The 27,601-nt window shown below is 43.5% G+C and overlaps 2 protein-coding genes across 3 annotated transcripts in view; both read right to left on the reverse strand.

The window, feature by feature from the left end:
• The window catches only part of KIF5C (kinesin family member 5C), an 86,707-nt gene extending 74,018 nt beyond the window's left edge, over positions 1 to 12,689 (reverse strand). For both annotated transcript variants that reach the window (XM_074910074.1, XM_074910075.1), the window contains exon 1: positions 12,458 to 12,689. In XM_074910074.1, coding sequence (XP_074766175.1) covers positions 12,458 to 12,583 — 126 coding nt within the window. In that variant the 5' untranslated portion in view covers positions 12,584 to 12,689. The remainder of the gene's footprint in view (positions 1 to 12,457) is intronic.
• Positions 12,690 to 21,328: 8,639 nt separating this feature from the next.
• Positions 21,329 to 27,601, reverse strand: part of EPC2 (enhancer of polycomb homolog 2) — a 51,226-nt gene continuing 44,953 nt past the window's right edge. Inside the window, exons 12-14 of the mRNA XM_074911065.1 lie at positions 26,395 to 26,554; positions 24,364 to 24,697; positions 21,329 to 22,601 (exon numbers count right to left, since the gene is read on the reverse strand). Of these exons, the coding sequence (XP_074767166.1) occupies positions 22,529 to 22,601; positions 24,364 to 24,697; positions 26,395 to 26,554 (567 nt within the window). The 3' untranslated portion in view covers positions 21,329 to 22,528. The remainder of the gene's footprint in view (positions 22,602 to 24,363; positions 24,698 to 26,394; positions 26,555 to 27,601) is intronic.

The following is a 27,601-nucleotide window of genomic DNA, read 5'->3' on the forward strand; positions in this document are numbered from 1 at the left end:
TCCCAAAAAAACCCCTTAGCCCTGAAGCCAAAGAGGTTTCGTCTTCCCCATCCTCCACGTTTATCCAATTTACATTTCCTAGATCCCAAAGTCTCTGAAACCCAAACCACTCCAAGTGGCAGTTTTTAATAATAAAAAGCAAGCAGTTCTTGTCACACAAACCAGCTCAGCCTTGGAGGTAAACGGTAAATGAACATGGTCTCCTGGCCCTTCTCCCTTACCCCCCTCCTCAAGAGGAGAGGTAACTTTTCCCAGACACACCAAGTGTGCAGCAGCAGCAGAGAGGAGCCGCCTGTTTTCCCTTCGCAGCAGCTTACCCAGCGAGGCTGAACACTGCCCGCTGCGCGCATCCAGGGCAACAAGGCATCGTTACTAGCAGTGCTCCACTTAGACGAGCACGAAAAAAAACCTAACCCAGGGCAGGATCAGAGCCGTACCAGCAGGACAGTGCTGCTGTCGCTGCCCCTACACAGCTCTCAGCGGGAGCTCCTGGTGCCGCTGCTCCAGCGTTGGCCCCTGCAAGCCTCTGGCCGCGTTCACACCGGTCAGCCATCGCATGCCGTAGAAATACATTCATACAGGTACTCATGGCTCTTGAGAAAAGCAGGACAGATACACAGCAAGGTACTCCAAATCCTAGAGACAGAAGATATCTCTCTCCAGGACAGAATAATTGCTCCGAATTCCCCCGTCCACCAGCAAGACTACAGCAGCTTCAGCTTTCAGGCTTCTTGCGTTTGGAAGACAGAGTCCCAAATGATTTCCTGAAAATGCAACTGAAGTGTCTACCGGCAGCTACCATAGTGCCCAAAACTCTGAAATTCAAACCACCAAAACCAATAACAGAGAAGAGAAAAGCAAGGGGTATTTTCCATTGTATTAACAGGGACCAAGGAGCTGATGAGCCTCGGGTCACTTGCAAGTCAAATCCAGGTTTGTTCAGTTCCAGTACAAAGTCTGAATGCAAAACAGGCCAAAGCTCTCCTAAAGTGAACAGATTAACAGCTGCATCAAGCCAGAAGAGCCATGTACTCAGCTCAGTTAAAATGATACATTCATATAGTACTGCCGTTGCTGAAATAGCACACATACGTATCATAAAACTTGAGGAAAGAGTTCACTTGATTTTAAGAAAATCATAAATCCCATTATTAAGTGATATACTATCGACCAATTCTGTCAAAAGTGAATTTAAGAAACGATTTAAAATCAGGGCAATGGTTCAGTCTGCTTCTAGACAGCAATCCTGCTCCGGGCAGCACCAGGAGCTGGATCCCTGCGGCAGCTCCCGTCCTTCTGCCGCGAGGATGAGGAGCCGGGAGAGGTGCTGAAGGCAGAGCTCCTCAGCGCTCCCACCGAGGCTGCCAGTTGTGCACTTGCAGCCATCTCAAATAAACAGCCCTTCAAACATCTTGATTAGATGATGGAGACAGCACTGACTCATCTCATATTTTTTTTTTCCCCCAAAGGGGAGCAGTTCTGCAAGTGAGTCAGGTGTTTCCCAAATTTCTCATTCTTCTTCCCAGCTCTGGCACAGGCTCACACAACACACCCAGTATGAAACCACCTTAGGTGCTTCTATTTTCCTTCAGCTCTGAGCAGCAGAGTCCTACCTTCCTCCCGCACAGAAAGAGGGAAGACAACTCTTACACAGCGCTTCACAGCTCAGCAATCACATATGGCACGATTAAAATAAATTGTTTATGCTGGCAACAGCTTTGTTTGAAGTTTATGGCTGAGGTTATTCTCTAATACTCTGAAAATCTGGGCTGCACATAAAGCAAGCAATGGACAAAATAAATTTTTTATTACCAACATAAGCAAACATTTTTCTCAAGTATAAAGAAACATGTGCTTCTGTGTAGCAAGATTAACTTTGCTTTAAGATTTGTTTGTATCACTGAACTACTCTGCTTTGAAGTTAAATTGTAGAAGATACCATAAAGTGAAAAATAATCAAGCCAATGCGTTTATCAAATGACAGCAGAGTTTTCCGCTAGGTATTTATGGTTGACCCAGAAAGTGGTAAGAAAATTAAAAAAGCATACAGATGGGTTCTAAGAGGAGAAAAGCAAACGAAATGTGATATAAAAGGGGAGAGGAAAAAGAAAAATTAATATAAAAGAGGAGAGGAAAAAAAAGGTTATTATAAAGGGGGAAGAAAGAAATATATTATATGGTATTATAAAAGTAGAGAAAAACCAGAAGGTAATAAAAAGGGGGAGAGAAGTAGAGGATGGATATGACACGGGGGTAGCAGTTTGAGGCTAACAGGTCAGTCTTCAGCAGTGGCATTTTCTATGTTTATATGGTGACAAACATCAATGCTGGGCTGTTAAAGAGGACGTAACTGCTGCAGGTGGAGAAGACTGAGCTGTATGGATGCAGACAACTGCATTTGCTGTGTCACTGAAACAGCTACTAAGAGCATCAGCAGTGAAACCTAGGAGTAGCGAGAAGTCACTGTGTTTTAAAGGGGCACGCAGCACTGATGGAGCCATCCGCAAATCCGGCCAGGTACGCAGGGAACAAGGCAAGACGTCTGCATTTGCTGTGCCTGCTCCAGCTGAACTAGCCACAAGCACCTCCTGATGGAACATCACCACCTGTCACGACCTAGTCCAATATACATCTAGATACATACATCTTCCAACTGCATTCGCTCTGCACTTGCCTCACTAGGCTCTGGTGCCTGCAAGTACAGCTGCTCAGCTATTTGTACTACAGAGCAATGTATTTAAAAAAAAAAAACCAAACAGGTGACTTCCCTTAATAGTAATAATCTGTTCCAAAAATCTAAATGAACAATATAAAATCTTGAAGCTCTGCATGAAGTTGCAGCATTACCCACATCTCACTGTTGGCCTAAATACAGAGATTCAAGCAATTCGGGAGAACTATACAGTCAAGAAAAGAGATTACAACTGCAGAAAAATCTGACTTCTGTTAACAGCTTTGCTAAAAATATTCACTAACCCAGTTACCCCAATTCAGATAACGGTCTCCTGCACATCCTTTGCAATGTGAGAGAATAATTTAGCAGTCAGAACGATACTCGTATATCCGAGACTCAACTGCCCCGTTGATTCCAGACGTGACTTTACAAGTCAACTTTCATCCCCCAAAACGAGAGGTCGTCTTTACTTCATAGGCTGCCACAAGGACAACTAAACAGTTGTTATAGCAACAATGAGACTGTAAATACCTAAGTAAATTCCGGAGTATTTTGTTCAGAAGTACAGCAAAAGTTAGTGCAGGCCTTTGGGCCATTTGACATATAAGAAAATGTGTTTTTCAGTATGGCATTGTCCTCGTGCAGCAGCAGTGTTTAACAGCAACTTCAAAACCACCAGGTTTTCAAGAATCCTACTGCTCTCTGACGCAGAAGAGAGTCTCTTACACCAACCAACAGCATTTGCTACCCATCATTATAACTAGGCAGCAGAGCAAGATTTCTTTCAGTGGAGAGTGAGGCTGTGAAAAAATGAATCACTTTTTGCAAAGACATCTAAGAGACTATTATCAAATATTTAAGTCCTTATCTCTGAATACTCATTTCTCACGGGGAAAAAATCCAACATTGTTGGTCTCAACTAGACACTATCTCCTAATTTGAAAATAGGCGTTTTCTGAAGCTGTCATGGACCAATTATCAATATTATAATGGAATCTGAGAACAATCACATGCACTTCCAGGACATCCCATAGAAAGTCAAGATCCAAAGAGGTCATAAATAGATAGAAATGGCCTGGCTCTTTCTAATAGATAAATAAAAAGAGGAATCTATCAGAAATACCATGCCTGCCGCTCCACGTCTTTAAGATTCTCAAGGATCCCATTTTGGATACTTTGAGGTGGAGGTTTTTTCGCTGTTGTGCTGGTTTTGGGTTTTCTAAGTACGCGCTATTTTCACACTCAAAAACCCAATAAAATTGATTAAAGGTATTTTCCCAGATCACAAAGCCATCGCATGGACAAGCACCATTATCCTATGTGCACCTTCCAGTGAAGCTGGAAAAACAAGCATTGGCAACACCACAGTCAAAAGTGTCAAGCAATTACCGAGCAACTCTAAATCACTTTTCTGCTTCTACACCCTCAGTGTCAGCTGAAGCACTGACCACCCCGTACTGCACATCCAGGCTGTTGTCCGAATAACCTGGATCCAGTGTGCCTCCATTTTTCAGCCCACGGCCAAAGCAGAGCTCTGCTGCCTCAGCCTGCAGCATCCCAGTCCTCAACCACAGAACTGAGAGCAGACCCTGAAGCAAGCCTCATCCCCACATAGAGACATGTTTTTTCAGTCTTCTGAGTAACTTCATAAGTATTTTTCAGAATGAGTCTTACCTTGGCATGACGTCTGAGTTTTAAAAAGCTGCAGCAACACAAAAGCAAACAAAAGAGGGAAAATAAAGAGTCTGGAAGTGGTTGGTAGGTAATTGTGTTTGGTCTTGTTGGGCTACATTAAAACATAACATGTCAAGCTCAAAGGGATCCAACAAAACATCCTGTGCACAGGACTGTTGTCTGTGGTAAGAAAAAAAAAAAGAAAAAGAAAACCAAACCACAAATAAATCCTCTTGTGTAAGAGAGATCTTTTAATGAAAGCATTCATGTCAAATTCCAAATGCATTTTTGTATTCAACTAAGCCAGTCAGAATTTAACAAGAAATGCATCAGCAACCAGACCGTCCCAAGCTGTGGAAGCTACTAGGTGGAAACTGGATTATGCGTGTTTCTCTTCCAAGCAGAGAACAGATCACCCCATTCATTTGTTCCTTCTGTGCCACTGCACCCGTTTCAACACGTGTCCACAACTCCCCTTTTCCCTACGCCTGCGGTATTAGCGATGAGCAGCACGGCTCGGTTCATGCACGCCAAAATCTTCAAACAAGAGAACTGACAAATACTGATGCCACCAGATATTTAACGTTGTCCTCAGCTGAAGGAAAAGCCACCTTTAAGAAAACACAGTTGTGAGATCTGCGGGTGTTGCAGCTCTGCAGCTTGCTCTGATACACTGCTCACAGAGTTAGAAAATGTATGTTAGTGCCTGGAGACAGATGAGGCATTTCAAAACAAGTAAATTTGGAAGAAAACAAATCCTAAGGTGAGTCATTTTAATTATAACAGGAAGGACACCAAAGATAATACCAAGGGTGTCAGCAGGCTAGTTAAAAACTGTCAAGAAAAAATAAATAATCTCTCCTCCTAAATATCTGTTTTTACGGAAGCATCCCCGCCCTGCCACAATCCTCAGAAAACTACTACAGAAGAAAGCACATTAATACTAAAGACTTGTAAGTGGCATCTCATCCTTCATTTTATCTTTTGTAACAGCTTTTATTCTTCTGGCACAGTTTGAAACACTGAAACAGTATGTGGAGATGTAAGCACACATCACTCCCTCACAGCTTCCTCACCGCACGTTAAGCCTTCATTTAGGGCAGGCAGCTTCAGGAGAAATCATCTCCAACCATGCAGAAAAAAAAAAAGTACTCCCAGACTTCCCCAAATACCAATAAATCTGACTGTACCAGACTGAACAGCCATTTGCAAAAATGAATGCAAACACCAGTGACTAACTACTGCATCTCAGGGGAAGGAAACAAAGACTGCAACAAGCTGGAACAAGGTACACGAGTACAGATGCTGAATGGTCTCAACCTTCTGCTCCAAACCAAAGGCATCCTGCAGGAGCTACCAGAGGAAAAAAGAGAACATTGAGAGTGGCATGTGACTACATTTTCCAGTTGTTTGACAAGCTATCCTGTTGAAATATATCATCTGTATTTCGTTTCCAAGCTTTTAAATAGGAATCCCTGTTTTTGACAGGATAGGTATATGCAGGATGAAGATATTTTTAGAGAAAGATATTCAGATGGGATTAGAAAAAGAAAAAAAAAAAAAGCCTTTGATGCCCCAAGGAAACACAAAAGGGAAACTGCTTTGGTGAAAAAAATAATAAGCTTTCTATTTTGAGTGAAACATCTTTCTAGCACCATCACCACTAAATAGAAGCTATTTTCACACCTTATTTCTCACTATATTTTTAGAAAACAGAAACACACATGCAACTTCGCCCAAGAAGCACACATTGATCCATGTTGAATGGTTTTCCCCCAATTCAGCACTTACAGACAAGCTTGAAAGAATATTCCTTCCAGAAGAGAAACAGCAGAGGATTCAGAAAAGAAACAAACAGAAACACACACACACACACTCCCCACTGTCCCTGCAGAAGTGACTATCTACGCTTAAATCTAGCGAGAACATGCCAAGCAGTGTTTAACAAGCCAAGGATTCTGCTCTGAACCTTAACTGGAAGGGAAGTATCTCTTTCTCAGCAGCATCTTAGAAAAGTGGTTCAGTGCCAAGTGTCCTGGAAGCCAAATCGGCTGCTGCTCATCCCGACACCTGTGGTGCAGCCTGGGGGCACCCCCCGAGCACTGCCCAGGAGGGGGCTCGGGCAGACCCCAGGTCACCTGCTGCTCCCCAAACAACAGCACACCCTGTCCCTGTGGATTCAGCATGTCTCAAAGCTCTCCACGAGCCAAATCCCCACGGAAACCCATAGTGCTTCCTTAGGAAAGCTGCTTCCCCATCCCACACCAACCCAGCCAGCTTATGGGATTGGACAGATGCAAAGGCTGGTGGGGGAGAAGGAGAGGGTCTGGAGAAGCTCAGAGACCTTTTCGCAAGCCCTTATCAAGACAGATTTTTTCCACTGACTTCAATTATGGATGAGTAAGTAATACTGTATACTACATTTGCTCCAGTGCTTCATAGGAGCATCGCTGTGTCAAGAAATAAATGTGTTGTATTTCTTGATAATTAGATCCAGGACAGTTTCATTCTTTAGCCAACACATTGTAAAAACAGCACCAAAAAAAACTACTGCGCCAATCATCTCATCAGTCCCACAATTTAAACTTTCTATGCAAGCTCGGGAAAATAAGTGTGAAGCACAGCAGTACGCCTTAGGAAAATAACTACTCTCATAAACATCAAGCATGCAGCTCCCTGAATGGCTACCCCACCAGTTCTCCCGTAAATGAAACCGTTTCTCCTGCAAGGCACAGAAAAGCCATCCAGACCCAGCGGAATCATCTTGTATTTGTTCTTTCCCAAATGAACAGCAACGTGCTATCGTCTACTTCTTCCCAAAATAACTACTGGCTTAAGCTACTGAGAGAAATCACACACACACCACCCCCCCCAAAAAAAAAAAAAAAAGAAAAAAAAAGTGCTGGATCTGTCAGTCTTGTGCTGCTTCTGCTCTGGAAATAGTCTGACCTGAAAGCAACGTAGCCCAAAGCCACAGAGGAACGAGCACAGTACATCGTGGTTCATCTCATCCACAAAACGGGAAAATGCAGCAAGTTAGAGACGTTTGCAGCTTATACCAGGGTACAGGAAAATCTTAGGGTGTAGGAGGATTAGCAACACTTTGAAAAGAAACAGCTCCTACAAAGGTGTTTGTCAGCCCTTGGTGTCTACAGATACCACGGGTTCCATATAAATGTCGTGCTTAGCTGTGCCGGCTACTTGGCCCTCACAACGGTCCTTCACAAAAGCTTTTACACAACACTTGCTCAGACTTCACTGGAAGAGTTGAGCAGAGCTGGAAAACACACCAAAAATCCTGGGAGACAAAGCAAGCACTAGCTTTCCAGATTAAGTGTTCTGCTAGGAAAATGGCATGCTACATACCCACTGACATATTTTACACCATGACAGAAGCCCCATCTCACTTCACATCCTACATCAAACCGGTATGAGCTTTTTGTAAAAGGTATTTATAGATTTGTCACGAACAGATCCTCCATAAGCAGAATTGTTGTGGATTTTGAGATAGAGATGGATGCTTGGCTTTTGTTAGAAGCACAACGTACCACACCCCATAAAAAAAGCCACACAGCACAGGGTGGTTTTTTAATTATTTTTTAACTAGTCATTTATCCCAGGGGGTCTTTTTAGGTCTGTCTTAACAGACAGAGAGACAACTGCTTAACAGCATACAGAGATCTCTGTACAGGAGGGACTTAAGAATATGTCTTCTTGTCATTAGTAAAAACTTATGACTTCACTGGCATACATGAAATGAAAGGTAAAACATACCCAAATACTCTAGGGGTGGAAGTAAGTGCAAATCTCTCCACAAGACGTTTCAAACAGTACTTAGAGCAGGAAGTTTTTTTAAAAAACCCACAACCGTGTTCAGATTCCACCGCACCCTCTGCAAAAGAATCAGCCATCAATTTTTGTTTTCCTTTATTTCATGGAATATGACACTGCAAAACAGCAGCAACCATCGCACAGTAGCTGAGTATCAGGTGATGATTGTTTTGTTTGGTTGGTTTTAGGCACAGCAGTTCGTTACGTGGAATGTTTCACGGCTGAAACAGAATTTTCCCCCGTACGAGTAAAGCACAATCCCGAGGGGACCCTCCCGTTGACCCTGGAGCTCTGGGCTGGTTTTCTCACGGGCAGTTTGCTGAGAGAGCTGGCAGAGAGTTACCCCAAAGCCCCCCCCCCAGCGCAGGCAGCGAGGGGCTGAGGAAGGCTCTGTGCTGCCCGCACGGCACCCACAGCGGAGAACTGCAGTGCTCAGCAGCTCCTGCTAAGCTGGGCTTTACACATGCCCTCACGCTGCAGCTCAAAAAGCAGCTGACAACCAGAATGAAGAGGTTTTTTATCCCCTTTTCTGGTAATACTAACATGAGGTTTCCAAGCTGGCTAGAAAAATTCGGGTTAGATATTCGCCTTTCTAAACAGGAGATACTTGTCTGAAAAAATCAGCTTCAGATCAGTCTTGCACTAAAAGGGAAGCAGTGACTCCAGACGTAACAGAAAAACGAGGTGAAAATACTGTCTCCTTCACAACTAAATTCCTAAATATTTTACAACAGGGGAAGGAGAAAAGGGCTGGAAACACTCTCTCCCATAAACCTAAACCAGAAAAGCATCCTTATGGGGGTCATCTCACCAGGTGCTGAGCCTCTCTGCATCCTTCCTCTGCAGATGCTCAGGAATAAAAGCACTCCGAGAAACAGGGAGAAACATGAAGCCACACACCAGAAGACTGCCTCAGTTGCTTACTACAGCAAACAGCTCTACGCTCTCCAACAAGCCCATAAGAAGCAAGCCAGCTAGAAAAATACATTTTTAGGTATGTCAGCCAACACAATCAATGAGAGAGTCACCTTGAGGTTGCAGAGGAGCAGAAACATAAAATGAAAACTGCAGTCTGTTGAGACTGTTGGGTAGCTAACCGCAAAAGAAAGAGATGTGTTTACCACTGTCACCTTTTCCTGCCATGGTTAAAGATGAGATACACCTAAAAGCCTTTTAATATTTTAAGCTTTCAAGTAGAATCAAAATACAGTGCGCTTTCTCAGTTTTAACCAAAGGAAAAATCAAGGTAAGGCATTTTACTCTTCGATACTTCGCTGCGTTGCACGCGCAAAGCATGCGAAGATGGATGGAAGAGGCCAGAATATCAGACACTGGGTTAAATCCCAACTCCGAAGGGTTTAACTGGTTTGAACGGCCTTAGGACTGGCCTGGGACTTCTCTGACAAACAGCTCTGAACCACCCAACCACAGGAGTCGCAGAGATACAGCTTAAGTCGCGTGAAAGAGATCCTGAGGAAACTCAAGCCCAAATTGTTCAACTTCCTTCATTGCTGTTTGTTTTCAAGAAGTATCATGGAGTTGTCTTTAATTTTTGTTGGAAAATCTGCTCGAGGCCCTAGGGAAATATCATGGGAGATGATGGTGGGATGCTCAGGAAGAAAGTATTTTCCTCACAATTGTTTGTTGGGAAGAAGAATTTACTTCTGAACAAATTTATATTCAGACTTACTAGAAAAAATATTTCCTTTAAAAGATTTTTATTTTTTCTTATATGATGACAGAATTCCTCCGGGGGGGGGGGGAGATTTGGTGTTTTGTTTTAAAAATTTTAACAGAACTCCTTTCTTTCCAATATTTTACAGAGCAAAAATAAAAGCTGCATTGCAGTGTTTTTTAAAAAGCTATAGCAAACCAACCAACCAAACAAAAAGTGTCCAGTTTAGTTTATTTTTGCTTTATATAATGTTTCTAAGAGCTTTTGAAGACTAAAATCCTGCTTTTCTAGCAGGAAGTCTACTCTACCAGCGCCTTCCACCAGGTTTAGGATTGCTTGCTCCTGCTAGGCATTATTTGCTGGAGCCAAGCAGCCACCCTAAACCAGTAAATAATAACAACTAGTACCACTTTCTACTAACATACTGCAGTGGCATCCACTGTGGGTCAAGTTCCATTAAAGCTCAACAAGCTCAGTACTGCAAAGAAAGAGAACAAAGAATACGGAAAGATCTTCGTGTTCGTTTACACTTAAAAGTCCACCAATATCTCCACAGAACTCCAGGCGGATGGTTTCTCTTTGGCATAAAGGTGGTGTATTTGAGGACATACTGCACTAGTTAAGACGACTAAAAGGTGCACCTAAAAAAGACCTGTATTTTGCCCTGTAAAGGGGAAGGAAAGGCATACTCTAAGCTTCTGACTGGATTTTCAAGATGGCAAATAAACCCCCAAAATGATCGTGCCAAATTGAAGATATATATATGTATGAAATTAAATATTTATATGCATTTATATAAATAAATACATACATTCACTCTTCTTGTTTCTAATTTTTAAACCTCCGTGGCTGGAAATCGACAGTTGCTGTTATTCTTCCTTTCTACCTTTACTAAAGAGATTATCTCCTGCCTGCAAGATAAAAATACCTTTTTTCAAAGCATCATAGCTACTGTTTTCCCAGACGACCAATACTTTATAGACAAAGATGCGTTATTGACTTGCAAATTCACTTAGGCGGGGAAAAAGGATTCTAAATTCTACTTCTCTTAGAAAGAATAGCATTGTTAAGGGATTCACAGTAGATGTATTTTAATCCACTTTTAATACGTCTGAGGGCTGATTTAAGGGGGGTGGGGAGGGGGAATTTGCTGACATTTGTTTCTTAAACATCCAAATGACTGCGATACAGTTACGCTTCCCTTCCAAATATTTGTTGACCAGAGCGCCCTGCACTGCTGAGGGAGATTGATAACCTATTTGATTTTTCTATTGTTAACGGATTGTCGTGGGTGTTACGACTTTAACCTTCAAATCAAGAAAATTCATTTGGCTACTCAGAAAACAAATTAAGAAAAACAAGTTGGGCATTTACGTCCAGAATAGGCTAATTTTTTTCCTTGCTTTTCCACAGCTGTTTTGCAACTTTTCACGGAAGTTAAAAAAACTCGAGGTTTTAATAAAAATCTTGACAAACCGTGCAAGTTATTGCTCGGTTTTTGAATAATTTAACATCTCTCCATCGTAGCGCAGTATATGGATCATACTGTTGGTTTAACCACACGTATAAAACAAAAGCACGGGAAGACCTGGGCTGGTTAGACCCAGTAAACCAAGACCACAACCCAAGTTGAAGCACCCAGCAGCGGCTCCGTGCAGGCACCCAACCCAACGCTGGCGGACTCCCGAAGGCAACCCCAGCCCAGACACCCGGCTTTGCAAAGCTCCAGCTCGGAGGAGGAAAAACCACGAGCACTTTCTTGCCTGTGCAAGGCCGGCGATCGCGCTGCGCCATGTTAAACGCTCGGCCAAGGAGCCGCATCCCACCCACGGAGGGCCCAGATCCCCGCACGCTTTTGTTCATTTTAAAGCCTTTTGCTATTGTGCGCAGCCCACCCCCGACAAAGCGCGGGGAAAACGCCGAGTTTGGGTACGCTGTGTTGCTATAAGCGGGTAGCGACTCGATGCTTTTATTATATTTTCTTTTTTTAACAGAAAAATAAAAAAACTTCCCCTCGAGTGGGTCATTTTCGTTAAGGATGCTTTGCGCTGTCCCCCGCCTGCTCTGCAGGGACACACCGGCACCTCGTCGCCCCCCCGGGACAGCCACAGCCCATCACCACCCCCCTCGGGCATCCACCGGCAGCTCCAGGCAAGGGGGTCCCGCAGCAGCCCCCCACCCCCCGCCACCACACACACCGCGCACCGGGAAAACTTTCTCGCCGGCGGCTGCCGCAGGGGCGCGGCGGAGGCGCGGACGGGCCGCCCCCGCGGAGTGCCGGCGAGCATGCCCAGTCACCGGCATGACATCAGCGCCGGCAGCCGCGGCCGCCCCCGCGCCCCCCCCCCACGGTCTCCCCTCCCCGGGCCCGGCGACCCCGGGGGGGAGCTCAGAGCCCTCGCCCGCGGTGGGGGGACGCACACGGGGACCCCCGCGGGAAGCGCGGCCGCCGCCACCCCTCCCTCGCTCCGCCGCAGCGGGAACAATGGGCGGGGGGGGGGGGGGGCTCCGGTACCGCGGGAGGGATGCTCGGGGGGGGGGGGGGGGGGGGGGGGGGGAGGATGCTCGCCCCGCCGGGCGGGAGAAGGCTGCGGCAGACTCACCCCGATGACCACCGTCTCTTCGCCCTTGAATTTGGGGATGAATTTGTCCCCGCGGAGGATCTCCGCCTCGTTGAGGGGTCGGAACCGGCACATCACTTTGATGCTGCACTCGGCGGGATCCGCCATCTCGGCGGGGCGGGCGCCGGCCGCAGGGAGCGGGCGCTCCGCCGGGCAGGTGCCGCAGACGCCCTGCAGCCGCCGGCCGGGCGGGGCGAGGAGCCGCTCAGCGCCGGCAGCGCAACCCCCCCCCACCCCCCCCTCCCTCCCCAACCCCTGCCCGCCCCCCCTTCCCCGGCGCGGCTGCGCGGGGAGGGGCAGCGCGGAACCCTCCGCGCCCCCTCCGCGCCCCCCTCAGCGCCTCAGGCGCCGCGCGGGGGCTGCCGGGAGCCGTAGTCCGCGCGCCAGCGGCCCGGAGGGCGGGAGCGGCCCGGAGGGTTCCGCTCAGCCCCGGCCCCCGCCGGCTCCTTCCCGCCGCACAGCCGCCAGGTCAGCTCCTGGGCCTCGTGATTGACGGTAATTAACGGGGAGAGGGGGGACGAAGCTTACGCTCGACCCCGGGGCGGGGGTCTGGTGAGGGAAAACGGCCAACAAGGAGCAGGTGGTTGGTTTCCTGCGGCTCCATTTTTAAAGGTAGGTGCTGCCTTCGGGATGAGGCCTCCAGGTGCTGCTGCTTTCTGACACAAGGAGAGAGAGGAGGGGGGAGCCGCGCCCTGCCTCAGCCACCAGCCCCATCTGTCACCAGGGCAGAGGATATTTATTCCGGGGATGTCATGCTAGCACTTCCCATCGTTCTATTACCCTTATTTTCTGCGAGGAAAAGCAGGAGTACCTCTGGGTGATGCTTTGACCTTGTTAAATTTACAAGAAGTTTGTCACCATGCAGTGAGTGAATCAGCGTCTGGGACAAAAAAAAAAAAAAAAAAAACCAAAAAAAACCACCGCACCACAAAACGTGTCTGTTCCTCCTCCTCAACTCTCTTGACACCCTTCCATACCTGCACCTTACCCTCCTGCCCCCAACCCTGTGTCAAGGCTAGTTTGTTCCACCAGATTAAAGTTATTTGAAATAATCCAGTGTACCACATGTCCTTCTCACCCTCCATCCTTCTCTCCCGGCTTGGAGATGAACGCAGCAAGTGTTGGCATCTTCTGGAGAGTTGCAGACCTTCCCTGGACTTCAGCAACTCTGAGCAACTTCTGAAACCTGTTTCCTCCAAAGAACCACGCAGTGCCGGTTTCATTAAATTAGCCGCAGTCCTGTCACAATTCAGGTGAGAGTGGACAGTTCTTCAGCATTTCTACAGAGATTTCCCTTTCTTCTAGCCCCAGGTTGTCCTCGGTTCCTGATGTGGATGCGAGAAGAGCGGGCTGGTTACAAAGGCTCTTGTGCCCTACTCAAAAGCAATTACATCAGGGAGAGTTAGCAATGTGCAGCATGTGATAAGACATTATTATATAATGTGATTTATTCCCGTGGATTACCAATTATCTAGCCCTTTTATTTCTCTTATGTTTCAAGCTTTTACCCCAAATAGCAAATTTGTTAGTCATGACAAGTAGGGGCTTAGTCATAAAAGACAACCGTTTTGATGAATTAATCCTTATTTTTCTCCATTATCAAGAGCTCATTTTGGAACAAGATAGGCAAGCCTCTATTTTCCTATTAGAGTAGGTATAATCTGCAATCAGTGCGAATGCACTCAAGAGCCATCTTTTCTTAGCAGTTTTGTCACAAACAATATTACATTGTCTGTATAGCAGACAATACCGTATTGTCACAAAGCTGCCATTTTTACTACTTCTCACCAGATTACCGGGTTAAGCGGCCTAGTAGGAACATTAGTTTCAGTCAGGTTCAGGAGTGATCAGAACCTCCTTGAGCTTGTGAGCTCCTTCCAGGCAGTTCTGGATGCCTGATGGAAGGTGTTTTATTTTACAGTTTATTGGGAAACTGTGTCACATATGAACTGTCAAGATACAGAAAAGCAGTCGTACTCTGCTGTGATAATCTTTAGCATTTTCATTATTAATTACCTCCATTTCTGAAATGGTGCCTTTCTGCAGATCGTGTACTTACAAGAAACACCACTATAGCTACACTTTGCTTGGGTTTATTGAGCTACAGTACACCAGAACACAAAGATGGTTTTCTTGCTACCAGTACCACAGAAGTAAAAGAAAGCAAACCTCGATGTCATCTCATTTTCCTACTTTTCCAGCAAGTTCTCCAGCTAGATACCAAGTCCATGGTTTAGATCACCCTGGCAGATTAGATACGGTTTGACAGCAAATTCGGATTTTTCCTGAAGAAATTCTCAATCTGAGCCAACCTCAGCAGGGGGAGTTCACTAAGCAGCCCAAGGTGTCCAAAAGGAATAACAAATCCCTTCCTTGAAGACCAGGGTGGTCCTGCAGAAATAAGGAACTAGAGACCAGGGCATTTTTGGGGTGAAAAACCAATTTCCTGTCCACAGAACCAAAAGAACATTGCTTCTTTTCACTGCTTCTGGGCTCCGGGAATAAGCTTTGGAGTTGGGAAGGAGCTTTAGGAGAAAAAGAACAACAAGGTTGAATTTCTGCTGCCTTTAACAATTTGGTGCAACGAGCAGACGCCAGTACTGGCCAGGAGCATAACTTAGCAGCAGGGAGAGAGGCTTTAATGTAGATTCCATTGATCCTAGTGCCTCAGCAATGGCCATCGAGATGAAATTTGATAATATGCTGGTGTCATCAGTGCTGAGGTACGTCCCCGGGTAAAGGATTTCTTCCAGGAGGTACCAACAGGGTTGGGATCCCCATGACAAAAAGTGATTTTAAATGTCAAGGATAGTTAATGTCCCACAGACACCAGAGGATGCTGCTAGGAGTGCCTCAGGGAAAATATTTACAAAGCCACAACATAAAGTGTTTAACAAGAATAAAAGTAAAGGAAGCCAGAGACTGAAGAATAGGCAACAAAACGAGTGAAGAAGTGCTGAGAAGGCAGGAGGAACTGAGGTACAGAAACAATCTAATCTGCATACCCATGCATCACCAAAGGCAAGGAGACACATTTATAGTTCAAGAGAGTCTGGGCTACAAGGCAAAGGAAAAATTTAGTAGCAAAAATGCACAGGATCTGCCTAACTGACACACTGTCACCCAAGAGGATTATCCTAGAAGCAACATTTCCTTCAATCGACAGGCAGTGATTTTTTTTTGGTGATCAGGGGCCACAGGGGTTTCCTTTCTCACGTTTCCACAGAAAGATCAGATTTGGAACTAAGAGTACTGCCCATCAAAAGACACTCCATCAGAAGGTGCCTGGGCTATGCTAGCGGGGAGTTTAAGAGCAGCCACTGTTTCTGATTTGCAAAACAATATATGCTCACTTTAAAGTAGATGTATAAAGTATGTTAAGTCCACACATAAATCTGTCTTCATATAAATTATTCACATTATGCTGTCACGTATCCTGTTAACACACCTATAAAAAAATAGGTTTGCTAAAAATAAGTATTTTTACCACTTTGTATGAAACTGAAAAATATCTTAGTTGATTATTCAATACTCAAAAGTATTTTTCCAAGTTACGATCCTTTCAATTTACTCAGTAAATGACCCAAATTATAGGACTGTACCTTGGGGGAAAAAAAAAAAAAATTAAATTTCCTTAACTGTAGGAAGCTATAAAGCAACCTGAAAATCCCAACCGAAGAAAAAAACCCTGAATCCACTAAAAAATACACAACAGCCTCCACACTGAATTTCATTGTGAGGGAGAACATGCCCATTGCCAACCCCCCCACCCTTCTGCATGAAGATCCAGAAAGAGTTAAAGAGCATCACAGGCGGATGATGCCATCTCCTGGTGTCACTTACACAGCTGTGGATTTAAAACCAGGATGACTAGAGCAGCCAGATCATCATCAGGAAGATGGGGGACGATGTTATTTTAAGCATGGCTTTATCCCCAGGGCAGGGTTCAATGAAATCACATTAATTCAGGAAGAGTCAGCGGAGCAGGAGCAGCGGTGGTGGGAAAGCGGGAAATTCACCGCCAGCTGCCACCAGCCCGTCCCCGGGGGGTGACGTGGGGGCACCTCACAGCTCCGCCGCAAATCGGGCTGAACTGCGACGGAGGTTTTGAAAGCCTAACTGGAAATTGTGCCTAGCCTTGGCCAGTGGATCATCTTCTGCCCCATTAACTTCTTTCAGCTCTCCTTAGGAGAGTTCAGCAGCCGACAGGCACGGTGCTCGTTTATTTTTACAGGCATTTTTACAGGTGCTGTGGTCAAGTCTTTCCATTTCACCTGCCAGAACTCTGAGGAAGTGGCTGTGTACTCCATCAGACAAAAAGATTTAGGCTGATGTATCTGTTCTGTTACAAATTTTATCATTATCTACTATAGCATAGCCTTAATTAATTGCCTCCCTCCTCCATTTGCCCCATGCTAACTGATCCTTCTACATTATCCTCCCTGTGTAATTATGTTTGTATTAGAGCTAAATCAGTGCATTAATGGACTGAAGCCAGATCGGACTAAACAGATTTCCCCATTCTTAGGGACAGAAACAATCATAACTCTAGAAAACAAAGCAGTGTAACTGGGGTACAGGGGACAGTAGCCTTTCTGGCCCACTGACAGCTCAAGACATCAAGTTTTCTTCACAGGAGATTTTGGGCCATCGTGTCTCTTCAAGCCTGTACATCCCTTTCAGCTTTTAGACTTTAGTCCTATTCCAACTACAGGGTTTTTTTTTTAAACTGCAGTTATTGGGTGACAATGTAGTATCATTAAATGGGGTTTAATTCATAGCAAAATGTAACTTGCATGTGTGCTCTTAATTTTTACTTTTTTTTTTTTTTTTTTTTTTTTTTTTTTTTTTTTTTTTGAGATGGCACCATTAAAAAACCCTCCCAATCACACATGGATTGCATTTTGAGACACCGTAGGCGACTCGGAAATAAGCAAGTCACTGAGAAAACAGGGAACTTCACTTGAAAACCCCCCTTTCCTCCTGTATAACAGAAGGACACTTTAGAAACAAACATTCTTACCTTAGGAAGTGTCATTTTGGGTACTGACCATCACTGCAGCAGGATGGCACAAATCAAACTAACCGAGGGACAAGTGAGAACCTCCCATCACCAACCTTCCGGCAGCGCTGCCGGGCACCTGCGAGCAGGATGCTGCCACTCCTAGGTTTTCCCCCTTACACAGTGAAGACGCAAGATACAACTACCCTGGGTCAGCTAACAGAAGTCACCTGAAAGCGTTCTGAAGTCCCTCCTTTAAGGCAGCGCCACATTCACTAGCAGGAGGGCAAGAGGCACAAGTTTAGTACTTGGTGAGCCAAGTGCTCACAAGGACGGAATAATCACAGAATCCTTCAGGTTGGAAAAGCCCCTCGGGATCATTGTCCAACCCTCAGCCCGACTCTACAAAGTTCTCCCCTACCCCACATCCCCCAACATCTCATCTAAATGACCCTTAAACACACCTAGGGATGGGGACTACCCCCTTCCTGGGCAGCCTATTCCACTCTCTGACCACATACAATATCGTGCAAGTAGGAACTGCAGCCTGCTTCAAACTCACATTCTTAGCCAGTGGCCTTCCTTATTAAATAGGAATGAAGTCAGTATTACATTCTCTCAGAAGTGCATCTTTATATTCTCCTTCTGGCCATTTAAGCTTTGTAAAGAAAATTACCCAAATATATTCTCACTTCATACATAACGCTGTTCTCGTGCACTATCACTGGCCTGCAATTAAAATGCATTAATGCTGCTATTAAATGCATTTAGGCACTCTGCAAACAGCTAGTAGGCTGCTTTATTTCTACGTGGGCTAGAGCAGCATAGCAGGGTATCTACAACACGACCTCTGTTAAAGACAAGCAACAGGCTCCGCAGAATGAAAAACTCCAGATAACACAGTTATCAAGGACGTGCCGGGAGGCACAACAGCCCTCACTGTGCATCTGCCGCGGCTTCAAGTAACACCACCTTTACCCTAAAACTGCCTGTTCTTTTCCCAAGATACGCCCTTGCAAGCAGCTGCTTCCTTGAGGGCACATCCTGGTCCAAGCGGTTCGGTGGCGGCTCCGCTGTGTCCACGCTGACTGCTCTTCCCGGGAGGCTAAACTGACCCAGGGTTGCTTTGGCTCACAGACAGCAATTGCCCGTATCTAATGTTTTCCACATAATTAGCTGGTTAGATCAGAAGAAAAACAATTAACCACCATGTGCCTTCCTTCAGATGTAAACACATGGAGCTTAACAGCTAACCCAACTTAAACTGCCTGGGTCTGCTGCTACACAGGAAACATTCCCTCTCTATTACAGAGATATTTTCCCTTTTCTCATCTTTCTCAAGTAGCAGTTGACTGTGAGGACACGCTTTAATTTACAAAGGTTATTCTCCATCCTTCTCAATGTGAATATTGTGAAACCTAACAGCAGAAGAAATAAACAGGGAAGTGAGATTCGAAACCGTTTCTCTGAAGTCAGACCTGCCGGGATGACAATCCTGTATAAAGAGTGTTTAGTTCTCTGTAGCCTTTGGAGCTTTCCTCTTTGAAGAGGTGAATTATTACCAGGACACTCTGTTCTGGAGGTCTGAGCAGTTCCACAGGAAACCACAAGGAAGGCTGACTACCTGTGAGCGTGATGCCAGTCTACTTCAGGATAAATGTGTCACCTCCTGGAAGGCTGCACTGCCTGAGCATGCTGCTTCAAAAATCACAACTACTCTAATAAGGAAATAGGAAACATTTCTGTTATTCTCTACAAAGGAGTTGGAGGTAGGAGACAAAAATGGACTATGACTCTGCAAGTCAGAGCCTCAGGAAAACTGTAAAGGGCTGCAGTAACTGTCCTTATGATTGTAGCGGGGGGAAAACCCGCACACAGTCTGCTGCAGAGGATTAAAGAACAAGGACAAGCTCTGTAAGCAGAGTAGGTTGTTGTTTAGATCTTGTTAGGACAGCGGAGGAAAAGCCCGATGGCAGAATTAGAAACAAGCCTACAATTAAAACACATACCAAAACTCCAGTCAATCTATAGATTAAATAAATTAGAAAAATAGTCACCATGTTCTAGTATCTGACATTTAATGGAAAACTCTGCACACTACCCTTGAAGTCTGGTATGAAGCGCTGTAGATAAACTACACTCGAAAACTTTACCTAGAAAACATTCCCTAATATATAAGAACCCACAAATCACTATCCAAACATACTGCAGAAATGCACCATGTTCAAATAAAGGAATTAAAAAGAATGTCATATTGTCAACACCCACTTTTAAAACAGCACATAGAAATAGCTCAGTCATTGGTATTCCCTGCTGTATACCAGTACCTGGAGAAAGCAGACTTTCTAACAATACTTCCTTCTTTTTCTCTCTTTTTTAAAAAATGAAGATTCCTATGGACTACAGTATTATTCATCACTCTCCTTTTCTTGTACTTGAAGCACACAATTAATTGCTAGAAATTCTTAAGATGACTATTACAGTGCTACTTTACAGAAAGCTATGTCAATATTAATCCTTTAAATGAAACTCGTTCAACATATGGCACACTTACCATTAGAGCCTTTGGGGCTTAGGAAATCCTTTTTCGCCACCTCACATTTTTCCAAAACCTATTAAAAGTTCAAAAACCTTTAGCTGGAGCTTTTAAGTACTTAGATGAGGATTAGACTATGCCAAGTCATAGACAGACAACAATCTTAAGAGACGTTTTGGTTCCAATTTACCATGAAAGCGATCTACATTTCTAGTGAGAAGAGCCTACACTGCAGAGCTCAGTAGCTGTCATTTGCCAAGTGTACAACTTTCAGTTCGCTGAAGAAACGACTTTGCATTTTCATTAAACCTCAGAAGAGTTTTGGGGATATGCTGGAGAACCAAGATTATGTTTATACATCAAGGAGAGTAACTTTATTTTTCCCCCCAGACTCAGTTATGCAACAATTGTGCTTTCAAAAAAAAAAAAAAAAAAAAAAATCATTTGGGCTTCAGCCCACACAGGTCACAGTCATTCCCAGGAACAAACCCACTTCTACAGAAAACCTCAGACATAGGTGAAAAGGTGAGACACAAGTGAAAAACGATTTGTCAGGGAGCGGCGGTCCCAAGGACCCAGGCAGCCACGCTGAAGTGGCCCGGGCTCCTCTGACTATTCTTGACAGATTAAAATCTATCATCATTCCTCCTCGCAGACGTCATACTGAATAGAAAATAAAGCATCAGTTAAGCAAAAAAAAAGTGTTCATTTTAGACATCTGAGCTTCTGACGAGCTCCTGATATTTAAAGCTCTGCAAGTGTTTTCAACTGTCAGAACTTTTAATTTACACAATGTTAAGACAAAACATGTTGAAACACAACTGAAGATTAAAAATTGCTCTTTATATAAAAAGCCAAGAGGAGAAATACACTGACTGCACGACATATTGGCAAATCACATCTTGACTTTCTTTGGGGTGGTGGGGGGGTGGACTAGACGACATCCCGAGGTTCCTTGCAACCTCAGATTCTCTGATTTAAACCAAGTACAGAAACATTATCCAAATTACAGGTGGAGAACCAAACAGCAAAAAAGGCAAATGAGTCACCCAAAGTACTGCCTGAAGTTTCTTTGGCAGAACAAGGCAACTCTTTTGTCCTGATTATTCCCAGGTCTCCAGTCCCAACTACTGGACCATCCCTCCCCTACCTGCACCGTCAGCACAGGAAATAATCACATGAACAGAAACCTTTTGGGAAAAAAAAGTGCATATGCTTTGGTCAAAATCATCAAAAGACCACTAATAGCTTCCAAAATTTACACTTCTATTGCTTGCACATTGTGAAATAAACACATATGCAACATGTCCATGTTTTGATATGTATTTTTATTTCCCTGCAGTTTTCACTTATCAAGAACAAGTAACAGGGAAAGTTGTCTGAACTAGTGCATAAACAAACATTCTGAAACACCACTACACGTATCTAATTTACAAGAACCGTATAAAAAAAGTCACTAAAACACTACACTACGAAGGTGTCCAACGCTTACAGTCAGACTTTTTCCAACCCGTTACTTGCCTTGTAGCCACAGGAAAACTCTCCAAAATTGAAAAGACAATCTTGCCACAACCCTCCCTCCCCCCCACCACCTGGGATGGCTCGATATCTAGACATCCAATAATTAATTATTGCAATGATATATAATGCAATACATACCTGGTAAAATATCCTTTATGTGGTGTGTTACAGTTTTAAAGCCGGTTAAAATATGCAGTCTTCAGATAAAATGTAATCAGTTGAAAATTTTCTCATATCTGCACAGTTTTATATGTGCTAGATGCATAATTTTCCTAGTCAGGTTTTTTTCCTGTGTAATTATTTTTTATAAACTGGTATTATAAATAGAAATATACATTCAAAATATATGGAAAAGTGAGTTACTACATTAAATTTGCATGTATCGATCCATCCCTTTCCCCTGCACAGTAATAGAAAATACTATTTTGCCTTGAACTTCATATTTGACAGTGAAATGCCACTAAAGTATTTACCAAAAAGTCCATCTAGTCAAATTGTGAAACAAAATGAACCAAGTGAAAACTTTACATTTCCTTTAGAAAAAAATTACAAGAATTTTGTTTCCTAGCTATGAATCTTTAACTTTTTTTTTTTTAGACACAAAGTTGGATTTATTTGTACAAGATACAAAATGTAAACATGGCAAAATAAATAGTTAAAACAAGTGATGCAGGATCCCATTTCATGCTCATGATCCCATTAAAGAATTATTTTTTAATCCATTCAGTTGCAAATTCAAGTGCAAAAGCATGATGATGAATATCTACTATTCAAGTAACAGAAATAATATTGATGATACAAATAAACTATTTTACAAGGTAGTGATTTTCCCAATTTTACAAAATTTACATTATATATCGACTTAATACACGATATAATGATAGTCCATTTAGGTCCATTTTAGTTCTCTGTGATCCACAGAGCGCTGTATTTTGCATTCAGTTGGAATATAAATGACTACACCCTTAGCACAGGTCGAGACACTGGTTTGAGGTTATGTCACTTCCATGGCTACTGTTGTCTCTGCTATGCCATTTAAACCCAGTCGTTCTGGTTCATGGTTCTCTCTGCAATAAAAGAAGTAGTCAATAATTACAGGTAGAACACGAGCGTTTTCTTAGAGTTTTAATAATTTCTTACGCGTGCTGTGTGCTTTTACACAGCTGTTACTTAGATCAGGGAGAAACCTTAACATGTACTCTAAAAGGATTATTTAAAACTAAATACTGGCATTTAAGAACTGCTTTTACTTCGCTAACAGCGCAGTCCCTTCTACAAGATTACTGCCTTTAACTGTAAATTACCAGCCTAAATTATGGATTGAAGTACTAAAAAAATCTCCTGAAGGAGCAAAATCAAGATATACCACGATGACTCAGTATCAATTATTCTGTTAGCGAGCAAAGCGTTGTCCTAACACGATTCCCCACCCCAGTTCCGCTTCAGGACTAGCGCAAGAATCTTAAACATTTTTCTGATTTATTATCATTCTGTGTAGAGAAGCTTAAGACCTATTCAGCGAAGCTGGTACTTTTCAAGGCGTTTGGGGACATGACTTGAAATACCCCTCTGACCTGAAGGAAATAGGAACTAAGTGTGTTTATGATATGAAAGTGTGCTTTAAGGCACGACTGCTAAATTTAAAAATACCTTTTCCTCAGTCTGTGCGGTGACTAAATTATACAAGCAATATTCCAATTCAAAAAGCTTTCTAACCTCTCCAGAAGAGTTATGAAATAATCAGTAAGCCGCATTTGCCAATATCCATTTTTCACTTTTCTAATTCATAAACAAATGGGACCTTTTTTGAAACATCACACAATCCAACAGACTTAAAACAAAGCTCAAACGTTGCCACTTGCAGAAAACTCAACCAGCTGCAAGCTCCTGACCACTCATGTGAAACATCTTCTAAGCATCCTGAAGTAATAGTGCTGCTGTTTGATGAAAATAAGTATCTATCCAAGTAAGATGCAGGCTAGCCCACACCTGGTTTATATTCTGCATAAATATATAATAAGGTAGATCTATCTAGCACACATCTGTCTAGTGCCTAGCACACATCTGTCTAGTGCCTAGCACACATCTGTCTAGTGCCTAGCACACATCTGTCTAGTGCCTAGCACACATCTGTCTAGTGCCTAGCACACATCTGTCTAGTGCCTAGCACACATCTGTCTAGTGCCTAGCACACATCTGTCTAGTGCCTAGCACACATCTGTCTAGTGCCTAGCACACATCTGTCTAGTGCCTAGCACACATCTGTCTAGTGCCTAGCACACATCTGTCTAGTGCCTAGCACACATCTGTCTAGTGCCTAGCACACATCTGTCTAGTGCCTAGCACACATCTGTCTAGTGCCTAGCACACATCTGTCTAGTGCCTAGCACACATCTGTCTAGTGCCTAGCACACATCTGTCTAGTGCCTATCTAGTGTCACTAAAATAGGTATGGGCAGTCTGCATCTTTTCAATATGAGCACACAAAGTTATGAAGGGAACATGGGGACAATTTGAGAGTATCTGTTTGAAAGCACTGCATGAGAAGAGACATGAAAATGATTAAAATGAAGCCATTTTAAACACAACACAAGTTTACCAAAACTACCGGGGCCTAAAATTGGTGCAAACTATTTGGGTGTTAATGTGCAAACCCAGCTCTGGCAGTTTGTCACGGCCACACTGCAGCTGCCAGCAGCTGGCTGGTTTGGGGGGTTGAAGCTACACCAAGAAGTCTCTTGGAGATGGGAACAGAGTTGAGCACATCCAAGGAGACCTTTAGGTAGCAGGAAGTGTTAACTCAGAGCAGCTCCAGCTCGCTGCACTTACCGTGCTATACTGCTGATGGCACTGCTAGGAGTTACCTTTGGCACTCTGTCCATACTGGCAGCAACTGTGGCAAGTTTTAAGGCTGTTGGCGACGGTGCTGAAGTCCTTGTATTGATATGCACATTGACTGGAGAAACAACACTGACGTTGTTGAGGTGCACTGCGTTAGTCAGGCAAGAATTGTTCATGGGAAGCGTCTGAGGGCTGCTTGTGCACAATGCTGGAATTAAGTGGTTTGTGGTGGTGTGGCCGACTGTCCTTACAAGCTGTACAGTTGAAATCCCTGGGCTGGATGATAAAGCCATGTTGGTGGAGTACAAAGTTCTAGAGGTTCCTGTTACAAAATAAATGTTGTTCATTAAAAATATGCCGTTCCTTAGATTCCAAGCCAAAGATTAACCTCAAGGGTTTAAGTATGCTTTAAGTACACATGTCAGTGGAATTGTGCAAGAACCTGATTTTTAAAGATTCACATTAGAAATCTTTTTAGTTAACAGTAGAAACATTTTGTGTTTTTTTTTCCATTCACGAGAGCATCAGAAAGTGAAAAAAGTTACTGTATGACAAAGAACTTTTATATTGCCCAATGTTGTACACCTCATTTTAGGTGCCTTAAAGGGGCAACATTCCCCATAAAAGTAAACTGATGGGGAACAGCTTAGCTAGACAACCTCAGTGACCAACCACGAAGCCAAATTCCGATGCTTTGAATCACCTCCTCACCTCCTACTTGGTTCTGCTGGCAATATAAAGACCAGACTCTCTCAAGGCAGCAAAACTAGAGGCCTAAGACTTGGCAAAATAGAAAACTCCTTTCAGATTATTCTGCAGTGTTCCACTTGTGCTCCTAAACGGTGAGAAACTCCAGGATTTACAACGTATATTCAAACCAGAGGTTCTCAAATTTCATCATGGTATCCTCACTATTCACTGTTCTGATCGCAGGGGAAACTAGGTACATTTTCTCCTAGATGCTTATTCCTGAGAAACTGCTTTCAGCTAACATCTAATTTTCAAGTCTTCCTGTCCTAAAGAAGAATATCTATTTTACATCATTGCCACTTACAGCTTTAGAAGGGTAACAGAAGTCTAATTTTATGTGCATATTTGCAATGGTTTTCCATCAATCATAAAGCTGTGTACCATGTATCAGCATGGCACACTACCACGTGCCTGATCTTATATCCCTCAAAACATTACCCTCTTGATATGATCTTGGAGAATTACACATAGATGTCTTTCTTCCCTGGAACTGTTCCAGTATATTGATTTTATTCAGCTGTGGTTTTTTTCCTCCCTCTATTCATTTCATGTTATCATTAACCCAGCCTGGCAGAAGGTCTATAAAACTAATCACATCATTAGCTGTTAAAACAACAAATTACTCTAAAAGCCTTTTATTTGTTATGGCAGTCAAATGCCAAGCACCATTTGTCTCTCAGCAACATGGCTCCTGCACCAGCACGACTGGCATTACTGCCTTCTGATAATGGAGGTTTGGAAGGAGAGAACAAATGCCAACATCTACGCTTTTGCCTGAATTTGGGAGGAATCCTAAATGCAATGAAACCTGAAACTTACAGTAATGCCAAAAAGAATTGGTAGAAGTAGTTGATTAGGATGGTTTTTGTCTGAATATGCAAGTGGACAACGACCAAATAATGTAGCAACTTTTCTATTTCCTTCTCAAAGTACTTAGCAATGTTTTAAGCGATTGATTTCTTTTTAATGACACATTCACACTGTTTTTAAAATGCTGTCACTTACACTTTTGATCATAACAGATCATTAAAAGATAAAAGCCTAAAAAAGAAAACAGAAACCATGTTCTTCCAATGTAAAAAACCTTTTGGTAGCTTTATTACCATACTAACCAACATGCCCTTGCACAGAAGTATTTTAAAGAGCAATTTTTAAAACTATTCATATATTTGATTTTTTTGGTTTATTAAATAGTATTTTAGAAATCAGAGATAAGATCAGCTGACATTCTCAGCCTACACTAGACCACAAGTTTTAAGAAATCATCACCTGAAGGCTGGACAACACCATTAATATTGTTGTGGCTGGTGTTTTGTTCCTTCGTTACCTCACTGCGACTAGGAGCAGGAGCACTAACCACTGCAGATGCAGCAAAGTGGGCGCTGGCTGAATCAAGTGTTTTTGACATACAGTCAGAGGTGCTGGAGCCCTGTGGGAACAACAACAACAAAAAAACCCAAACACACACCATAAAAATCTTTTTTCTTTAGAATTATTCAAGTACAAAATGAAATACCATGTTAGGATTGCTATGATGCACAGTTACCAGCATATAAAGAAATACATCTCCTAAATGTAATCTAATGCAGCGTAACATTAAATATTTCCATATCACAAGTCTGATGAGATATATGGACACTAATTTCCAACGAGTGCTGAGTCCAATTCAGCTGGTCAATGGCAAATGCAGTTCTTAGCACGACAGATCAGTGCCATGATGTGTTGTTCAGCTGGAGAAGAGAAGGCTCCGGGGAGACCTTAGAGCGGCCCCCAGGGCTGAAAGGGGCTGCAGGAACAGGGGAAGGGACTTGTCATCAGTGGGGGAAGGATAGAACGAGGGGGAACGGGGTTAAACTGAAAGAGAGGAGACTTAGATTAGATGTAAGGAAGAAATTCTCCCCTGTGAGGGGGGTGAGGCCCTGGCACAGGCTGCCCAGAGCAGCTGTGGCTGCCCCCTCCCTGGAAGGGCTCAAGGCCAGGTTGGACGGGGCTTTGGGCAACCTGGGCTGGTGGAAGGTGGCCCTGCCCGGGGCAGGGGGTGCCACTGCATGGGCTGTAAGGTCCCTTCCCACCCAAACCCTCCTGTGATTCTATGCGTTTGAGAAGTTTCCTCTAAGAAAATGACTATGCCTTAAGCTTCCTTCTCTCTTCTGTCTCCAGGCAGCAAATATACTGCAACCACAAGTCTAAAGAATTTTCAGTATTTATGGTACATTCATTCTCCCCAAGTAATTTGTACGACAGTGTAATTGCCCACTGCATTCTGGAAGTTCACATTTTTAAGTCCAGTTTCTCTGAAAGAATGGTAAGTACTGGAAACGGAATGTATCATTCTGCAGCTTCAATTTATATTAACTAGGGAACTTACTTTGCACAGACATTCAGAGCATCTTAAAAATCCAAAATGTATTACTTTTGTTTAAATATTCTGATATCATGTCTTGACGCTTACAAAAAATATAACCAGTAACTGCCA

This window comes from Athene noctua, chromosome 7 (genome assembly GCF_965140245.1).
Source record: "Athene noctua chromosome 7, bAthNoc1.hap1.1, whole genome shotgun sequence".
NCBI lineage: Eukaryota > Metazoa > Chordata > Aves > Strigiformes > Strigidae > Athene > Athene noctua.